The sequence below is a fragment of the Salmo salar genome, chromosome 19 (genome assembly GCF_965601325.2).
Source record: "Salmo salar chromosome 19, fSalSal1, whole genome shotgun sequence".
NCBI classification, from domain to species: domain Eukaryota; kingdom Metazoa; phylum Chordata; class Actinopteri; order Salmoniformes; family Salmonidae; genus Salmo; species Salmo salar.
The window spans coordinates 2,576,664-2,586,800 of NC_138309.1; the positions used below are offsets into that span (position 1 = coordinate 2,576,664).

The window sequence follows — 10,137 nt, forward strand, 5'->3', positions numbered from 1 at the left end:
CACTACAAGACCATGGTGCTTACCTACAGAACAGCAAGAATAACTGCCCTTCCCTACCTTCAGGCTATGATCAAACCCTACACCAACTCCAGAGTGGTGCGGATGTCTAAGGCACTGCATCTCAGTGCTAGACGCGGCACTGCAGACCCTGGTTCGATCCCGGGCTGTATCATAATTGGCTGTGATCAGGAGTCTCATAGGGCGGCTCACAATAGGCTCAGCGTTGTCTGGGTTAGGGGAGGGTTTGGCCGGGGGAGGCCGTCATTTTAAAGTAAGAATTTGTTCTTAACTTGCCTAGTTAAAAAGGTTAAAAACCTGAGCACTCTGTTCTGCCAACTCGGGTCTCCCCGCAAACAGATGGGATGGAGTATCGCTGCAGAATGCTGTGGTAGCCATGCTGGTTAAGTGTGCCTTGAATTCTAAATAAATCACCGACAGTATCATCAGCAAAGCACCCTCACACCTCCTTCATGGTGGGAACCACACATGCAGAGATCATCCGTTCACCTACTCTGCGTCTCTCAAAGACATGGTGGTTGGAACCAAAAATCTCACATTTGAACTCATCAGACCAAAAGGACAGACTTCCACCAGTCTAATGTTCACTGCCTGTTTCTTGGCCCAAGCAAGCCTCTTCTTATTGGTGTCCTTTAGTGGTTTCTTTTGCAGCAATTCAGCGATGAAGGCCTGACTCAGTCTCCTCTGAAAAGTTGATGTTGAACTCTGAAGCATTTATTTGGGATGCAATCTGCGGTGCAGTTAACTATAACTTATCCTTTGCAGCAGAGGTAACTCTCCTGTGGCGGTCCTCATGAAAGCCAGTATCATTGTAGCGCTTGAAGAAATGTAAGTTCTTAATTGTCTGTATTTACTGACCTTCATGTCTTAAAGTAGGGTGACCATACGTCCTCTTTTTCCCAGACATGTCCTCTTTTTGGACCTAAAAAAATGCGTCCGGCAGGGATTTCTAAATTGCCCAAAATGTCCGGGATTCGGCTTTTGCTTTCTACAGTCGCCATTCATTGTGTGCGTTTTTGGGGTTTTGTATTGCTTTGACCTTTCTCTTTAGGTCCCGCCTTCTCACACGCCACCATTGGTGGGTCATGTAGGCCTACGCAAACATTGGTCAAACTGCATCTCAATCATTACCCTCCCCATGGCAACAGCCAAGAGACAGAGCAGCAGCTTGCTTGTCAACAGTGGCACATGGGTCCAGAACAGTGTAAAAATGCCCAAATGCAAATGTAAATTCACAGACGATTTACAGAGAAAATTAAAGTGTTTTCGTCTTGGTCGGGATCCGTGTGAAGCAGAATGCATGACCTGCAAAGCTGGCACGTACGTGTCAGTGTCAAATAAAGGTGCTAGCGACCTAAAAGCCCACATAAGCTCCGCAAAACACAAAATTACAGGAGAGAGTTCGTCAGGTAAATGAACTGACTATTTTGTGAGAGCAGGTAAAACAGAAGATGGTGTTACTGCTGCGGAGGGAGTTTTCGCATTCCACACCACGAAGCATCACAATAGCTACAGATCAATGGACTGCACGTCTGCCTTGTTAAAAAAGGCTTTCCCTGATTCCGAGACTGCGTGAACATTTTTAAGCGCTCGTACTAAGACCGACGCAATTGTTAACACTGTGATAGCATCACATTCTGTCGACATAGCTCAGAAAGCACTAGAAGACATGCCTTACTGTTGTGTTTCTACTGATGGGAGCAATCACGGTGCTGTGAAAATATTCCCTCTGCTTAGTCAGTATTTTGATTGGAAGAATGGTGCCGTGCAAAGTAAATTAGTCGAAGTTAAAAACACTCCAAATGAGACAGCTGATACTAGGGTGACCATACGTCCTCTTTTTCCCGGACATGTCCTCTTTTTTGAAAACTAAAATATGGTCACCCTACTTAAAGTAATGATGTACTGGTTCTTTGTTTACTTGAGCTGTTCTTGCCATAATATGGACTTCTATCTTCTGTATACTGTCACAACTGACTGGCTCAAACGTATTACCACATTAACTTAACAAAGCACACCTGTTAATTGAAATGCCTTCCAGCTGACTACCTCATGAAGCTGGTTCAGAGAATGCTAAGAGCGTGCCAAGCTGTCATCAAGGCAAAGGGTGGCTACTTTGAAGAATCTAAAATATATTTTGATTTGTTTATCACTTCATTGAAAATAAGAATTTGTTCTTAACTGACTTGCCTAGTTACATGATTCCAAGTGTTACTGCATAGTTTGTCTTCTATTATTTTAAAGTGTAGAAAATAGTAAAAATAAGGAAAGCCCTTGAATGGTTAGGAGTCCAAGTGTTTGACTGGTACTGCACGTTAGAGAAAATGTATTTTCTATGCCTGTGATGTGGTTGTCCTAGCTATCTTAAGATGAATGCACTGTCTGTTAATTGACAAGTGTGTTTGTGTATCCCTCCAACATTGGTTCATTCGAATAGTGGATTGACTCTTAGTCAACGTACTGATTGAAAACAACCACACTTTCCCACTGAGTACATAGTCTCACTGCTCCACTTTACACATGGACAGGCCAGCAAACATATTGTAGGTGCATAATTAATCATGCAGTTCATTTACAGCTGCTATGTGACCCTTAAGGACCATTAACAAATTACCATCTTGGAGTTTCTTTTGAGTATGCAGTCGTCCTCATGTCTGTATTTAATGTGGGTAGAACATGCACTTCCAGCCCTATATCTATTATTTGGGGGACAGCATCATACAGTAGTAGCCAATAGCCTACACACTATAGTTCTGATATGAAATAAAGCACTGCCCCAAGAGTTTGACACGAATTCTTAGCAAGGACTATCCAACCCCAAAATCGGCTCCACTTCCGTCATGTAACATTATCGGGTATTGAACCTGTGTTCAAAGATATAGGTAGTAGCTGTATCGCTTAAGATTCTTCCTGTTACCCTACTAAATATAATACTTTTCCTGTCGTAATTTTTGCCCATTTCGAGCTCTATTGCCCCTACACTCACTTTTCCAATGACCAACGGCCCCGCACCTAAAACAGGGTGACTTTCATCGTGGCCGGTTTAACCACACACATAACCTGTTTGGGATAGGGGGCAGTATTTTCACGGCCGGATGAAAAAAAAAATGTACCCGATTTTAAGCTGGTTTCTACTCTTGCCCAGAAACGAGAATATGCATATTATTAGTAGATTTGGATAGAAAACACTTGGAAGTTTCTAAAACTGTTTGAATGGTGTCTGTGAGTATAACAGAACTCATATGGCAGGCAAAAACCTGAAGATTCCAAGCAGGAAGTGGCCTGTCTGCGAATTGGCTCTCTAAAGCCTTCAGAAAGTGGATTGAGGCATCTCCTGTCTCTGGGCAGAGTATAGTAGCTCAGTTTGTCAGTGGTCTGCCTGGTGACTAAGAGATTTGGATATGCGCGGTCCCGCGACCATGCTGTTTTTTTCTTTTCCTCTTTGAATGAATACACTATTGTCTGGTTGGAATATTATCGCTATTTTACGAGAAAAATACCATAAAAATGGATTTTAAACAGCGTTTGACATGCTTCTAAGTATGGTAAAGGACATTTTGAATTTTTTTGTCTCGATATGCGCTCGCGCGTTACTCTTTGGATAGTGACCTGCACGAACAAAACGGAGGTATTTGAACATAACTATGGATTATTTGGAACAAAAACAACATTTCTTGTTGAAGTAGCAGTCCTGGGAGTGCATTCTGACGAAGATCAGCAAAGGTAATACAATTTTTCTAATAGTAATTCTGAGTTTAGTGTGCCTCGAAGTTGGCGGGTGTCAAACTAGCTAGCCGTGATGGCTGAGCTATGTACTCAGAATATTGCAAAATGTGCTTTCGCCGAAAAGCTATTTTAAAATCTGACATAGCGATTGCATAAAGGAGTTCTGTATCTATAATTGTTATGTATTTTGTCAACGTTTATGCTGAGTAATTTAGTAAATTCACCAGAAGTTTTGGGTGGGAATGCATGTTCTGAACATCAAATGCCAATGTAAAAAGCTGTTTTTGGATATAAATATGAACTTGATTGAACAAAACATGCATGTATTGTATAACATAATGTCCTAGGAGTGTCATTTGATGAAGATCATCAAAGGTTAGTGCTTCATTTAGCTGTGTTTTGGGTTTATGTGACATATATGCTTGCTTGGAAAATGGCTGTGATTATTTTGGGCTATGTACTCTCCTAACATAATCTAATGTTTTGCTTTCGCTGTAAAGCCTTTGTCCGATTTCAAAATGTGGTTAGATTAACGAGAGTCTTGTCTTTAAAATGGTGTAAAATAGTCGTATGTTTGAAAAATTTAAATTATTGCATTTCTGAGGTTTTTGTATTTCCCGCCACGTTCTTCCATTGGATATTTGGCGAGGCGTTCCGCTAGCGGAACGTCTGTCCTCAACATTAATATTGTTTTGTACAATAAGTGCATATGAGCTGCATGGCTACGTAATTTTCATAATTTAATTTCTGTTTGACTGAACCTTTGTACCTTTGGAATGAGAACGGGCTCAGCTACATTTCTTGGTGGCCTACATAGTTCCATGTGAGGGTTTCCATTTTAAGAATTTGTTAACTTTGTATCTTTATTGACCTTTATTTCAGTATTTGCACTGTCTCTATGCACACTAACAGTTCCCTACACACACACTGTCACTCCAACACACACTGAAACACTCACTCCATTTGTTCACTCACACATAATATGCACATACATTTAAAGTGACTCTACATACCTTCACACCCACTCACATGTAAGCTGCTGCTACTCTGTTCATCTTATATACTGTTACCTAGTCACCTTACCCCTATACATATCTACCTCCATCACTCCAGTAATACATTGTTATTGATTATTGCTTTGTTCAGTTTTGAGTTTGCAAGAAAGGCATTTCACTGTACTTGTCTATGTGACATTAACTTGAAACTTGAATGTTGCATGACCCATGCCCCAACACACACACTGTCTGATACCATCTGTAGTGAGAGACTGAGAACAACCATCTTTTGACTGATTCGTGTGTGTGTGTGTGCACAGGGGTTTGCAAAGCCGTTTTTGTGACTTGTGAATTCATGTTTTATAATCTGTCTTGTGTACCTTTGTCTTATTTAAATGGATGCAGTTTGTAGTACACTCAAAATAACATAGATGTACCTTTTGTTATTCCAATTATGTAATCTACTTGAATGCAAGAGAGAACCACCCAATGACTGTATATGAATGGACAAAGCCATCGATCACATGACACCATAAATTCTCCTGTGAAGACTCAACAGAGCATTTGAAGCAAAGATTTTATTTTATATTGACAAGATAGTTGATCGACAACTCTAACAATGAAAATACATGTCCTCAAAGATGGAAGGCAGGCGGGAGGAGGCGAGATCGGGTGGGACCATTGTAGCCACAGAGAGCAGATACATGTGTGAACAACACGCACAACTTCAATTTAACATAGTTTTTTTCAAAGTTGTCAATGCCACATGCCTCCACTTATATCAGTGCATTAGTAACAACCTAACCATTATGAAACTTCTATTTGATCAAATAAGCCTCACATAGCAAATTAGCAATTACCATTTTATTTTTTTATTTTTTTTACACTCCATACAAAAAGGGGTTCATGGGGTTATTTTTGTGGACAAATGTTGGGTTGAAGCAAAAAAGGTTGGTTAAGATGGCATCTCATGGATACATAACATGAGCAGTTTGAGTTGCTCCAGAAAGTGACATTGCAGGCTAGCTCAGTGCTGCCCCCTCTCATTGAGCATCTCAAGCAGAGACCAAGACACCCCACTCTCTGTTTTTTCCCCAAGTTTTTTTGTGGTTCAATCAAAGTTAGTGAACTAAGTAAACCAGACCCAGCTGCTATTGCATTGGTGTCTAAGTAGACCGGAACTTAACTTTTTTTTCCAATGGTAAACGGCCTGAGTGAACTATCTACCATAGTGGAGAGGGTCAAAAGCTTCTAGTTCCTCGGCTTTGCTTGGCCTTCCCTGTGGCTCAGTTGGTAGAGCATGGTGTTTGCAACACCAGCATGGTGTGTGCAACGCCAGGGTTGTGGGTTTGATTCCCACTGGGGGCCAGTTAAAGAAAATAAAAAAATAAATGTATGCATTCACTACTGTAAGTCGCTCTGGATAAGAGCGTCTGCTAAATGACAAATGTAAATGTACATTACTGATGACCTGAAATGGTCCCTTCACACAGACAGTGTGGTGAAGAAGATGAAACTGCTCCTCTTCAACCTCAGGAGGAAAGAAGAAATTTGGCTTGACCCTCACGAACTTCTACAGATGCACCATTGAGAGCATGCTGTTGGGCTGTATCACCACCTGGTATGGAAAAACCGCTGGACTCTCCAGAGGTTGGAACACTCCCTACCCTCCAGGATATCTACAGCACCCGGTGTCACATGAAGACCAAGAAGACCATCAAGGACCTCAGCCACCCCAGCCATGGCCTGTTCACCCTCCTACCATCTAGAAGGAGGAGACGGTACAGGTGCATCAACACCAGGGTCGAGAGACTGATAGAAGCTTTTTATCTCCTGGCCATCAGACCACCCAGTACCCTGCCCTGAACCTTAGTCACTGTTACTAACCGGCTACCACCAGGTACTCTACCCTGCACCTTAGAAACCTCTTTGCCCTATGTACATAGTCATTGAACTTTAATAATGTTTACATACTGTTTTACCCACTTTATTTGTATATACTGTATTCCGGACTCTGACATTGCTCGTTCTGATATTTCTTCAATTTCTTTTACTTTTTGGATTATGTGCATATTGTTTTGTATTCTGTATTGTTTTGTATACTGTCTATACACACCATCACATATGGTGTGTTTATAATATATATACCCGACTGGGGTACTACAGGCTTCCATTAGCAACTAAACATACATCTGGTATAATATAAATAAACAAAAATGTACACGAAGATTGTCATTTTTCCATTCACTAACGGGGGATCCTGTTTTCTGCAAACAAGGCCTGCATGACAGAGGGCAGTCATTCTCCACTGGAACCACCTTTCATTTACTCATAGGCCTGGCCAGTAGGTGCTATCTGTGGACTCAACTAGTGTCTTTTGTAAACTGCTGTGTGTATCTGTGAACGATAGGGGATAGCAGAGTCATAGCTATGTGGTCTGTCCTTGTTTTTCATGATAACTCAGAATTGGCATTATACTCAACAGCAGTTACACAGAATTACCCATGACACAAACTGCCTGGGTTTTCAGATCTTTCTCTGTATGTACTTATTGATATTGTAATCTTGCATTTTGAAGTACATATTGTTTTTGGAAGGGACCTTATTCAACCACATGGTCACATGCTGAGTACATTATATAGATCTAACAATTAGAACTATGAAGTAAATTGGAATGTTAAAACTGACCGAAATACACACCTTGTAGCTACATATTCCCATGTGCAATGTGCTTGATAACAAGGCAGACAAAGTTTCTATAGCTAGTCTGGTAATATTTGCTATCAGATAGCTAACATTAGATAGCTATCATAGCAACATGCTTTATACAGTAGTTCAGGATTAGACTTAATCTGGGTCCAGGATCCCTGTCTACAGTGAAACAGAGAGCTCTATTGGTGTCTATCTGTGCGGGGTATCATGGAGAGAAGCATTTCAAAATCTTGAATTTGTAAATACTTATTGTAATTACTTATGTGTATCTATATGCTTTGAAATATTAATAATGTTAATAATTTGGGCACTTTATTTTACGGCACAGAAATAACCAGCTATTTACTTAGAAATTACTTGGTAAAGTGGTATTTACACACATCTTTGAGATTCAGTATTACAGGGTACCATGGTACCAGGAAGTTCAGTTAAATTAAGTAAGTACTAGGGTACCCAAACAAAGTGCCACTGCTACCATAGTTTGTACAGAGATACTAATATAAATTATTGGTCACACTTTACAATAAGGTACCCCTGGGGGGGTAACTGACAATCTTTTTATTTTGCAGTTGTAAACTACTTTACTTGCAATAACTACTCTATAATAAACTACTCTTATTAACCCCTACAGACCCTTTATAAACCCTTTATATAGGGTTCTTAACACTTATTTTAATCAAATGTATTTTTTTAATGAATTAATAAATTAATGGATTGTTGTTGAAATTTCTTAAATGTTGTAAAGATGACTCCAGTATCATGGTTATTAACCACAAAGCTAAGTTAAGTAACAACTCACTTTTGATTATTCATTGGTTAGGAATGTCGGTGCTAAAGATAAGTATTACATAGTTTAACCTCACAGGTTAACCACAGACTTCCACTCTTAAGGCAATATGTGATTTCTGCTTTTTTGTCTTAAATGAGCTTACAATATAAAATCGAGACATATATATTAATAAAAAGGCATATTTCAAATAAGCTTACAAAACTTATGAAAGTATTGGGTGATGTATGGAGAATTTTCAATGTCAAAGCTGTTACTATCTGTTGTAAACTCTCAAAAGCCTTTGTTACTTTGTTTGAGAAACAGCCTTTCTAAATGTGGACGTGACCTCTGTGGACTCAGTAGGCCTCTATAGCATGTTGCTGGGTCAGGGGTTTGAACAATGGAGCTAGGGATTCTTTAGGTTCGGTCAGGTATAAAAGAAAGGGTTAAACCAGGTAGGAAGTCAGTTCAGGAGCAGCAACCAGCAGCACAGACAGCAAACATGTCCAACACCAGAATGAACATAGGTAAGCACTGGGAAGGTCTCTTATAGTTTTCTACATTTAATTGTCATAGATCTTTATACAAAAGGGCTCTAGTACCCCAAACTACAACATCATAGTTTTACTTATCCCAATAACCTGGATACCGGTGTGACTGAATAGCATCCCACATTTCTCTAAAATGTTTCTTTCATACGTATTATTCATAGAAATGATTCCTTTTTATTTTTAGATGGTCTTCTACGAGGACAAGAACTTCCAGGGTCGTTCCTATGAGTGCAGCAGCGACTGCACTGACATGACCTCCTACCTGAGCAGGTGCCAATCCTGCAGGGTTGAGAATGGCTGCTTCATGGTCTATGACCGCAACGACTACATGGGAAACCAGTACTTCATAAGGAGGGGCGACTACCCTGACTACATGCGCAACTTTGGAATGAGTGATTGCATCAAGTCCTGTCACATGATCCCCATGGTAGTTTGAAAATATTTCAGCTTAAAATAGTCATATTTTCATTGAAAGTAAAACATTTTAATAGTTATACTCTCATATTAAACAATTGTATATATAATTGATCTGATCAGTGAAACCTGTACTTTTATCCTAACAGTACAGAGGAAACTACAGGATGAGAATCTACGAGAGAGAGAACTTCGGAGGTCAGATGCACGAGATGATGGACGACTGTGACTCCATCATGGATCGTTACCGCATGTCCGACTGCCAGTCCTGCAACGTGATGGATGGCCATTGGCTGATGTACGAGCAGAACCACTTCAGAGGCAGGATGATGTACATGAGGCCTGGAGAGTGCAAGAACTTCAGCAGCAGCATAGGAATGGGAGCTATGAGGTTCATGAGCATGAAGTGTATCATGGACTCCTGGTACTAAATATTGCTTGATGTACCGTTAGCAAGAAAAGCCATTGAATAAAATTATTCACAAACCTATTTAATGTGTGTCTTTTTATGTGTGACAAAAAATGAACCATCTGATTTCTTGTTCACACACCTGCACCACTTGCCATATAGCTGAGACCAATTATGCTAACATGAACAATATCTAGTGGTTCATTGATAATATGTCTAGCTGAACTTAAAATACTTTTGGGTAACACTTTATTTATTTGACTTCATCATAACACATTTATAACTTTTTCTCTAGAAATATACATATACAAGATTTTTATAACCAAATCAGGATTTCACCAGGAACATGAAAGGCCACATGGCTGGCCCCTCTTTGAGAAACAAAAAGCCCTGAAAATGTTTGGCTAGCAATGATGAACAACCAATTTGATAGAGCTTGAAGATTTTGCTAAATAACAATGGGCAAATGTTGCACAATCCAGGTGTGGAAAGTTCTTCGATACTTCTCGAGAAAAAAACTCACAGCTGTAATCGCTGCTAAAA

The 10,137-nt window shown here is 40.0% G+C and overlaps 1 protein-coding gene across 1 annotated transcript; it reads left to right on the forward strand.

The window, feature by feature from the left end:
• The first annotated feature begins 8,685 nt into the window (after positions 1-8,685).
• Positions 8,686-9,675, forward strand: LOC106578289 (gamma-crystallin M2-like). Its single transcript, XM_014156965.3, has 3 exons — positions 8,686-8,747; positions 8,956-9,198; positions 9,335-9,675. Exons 2-3 carry the CDS (start codon positions 8,956-8,958, stop codon positions 9,614-9,616), a joined length of 525 nt encoding a protein of 174 aa, XP_014012440.2. The 5' UTR covers positions 8,686-8,747; the 3' UTR covers positions 9,617-9,675.
• The last annotated feature ends 462 nt before the right edge of the window (positions 9,676-10,137 follow it).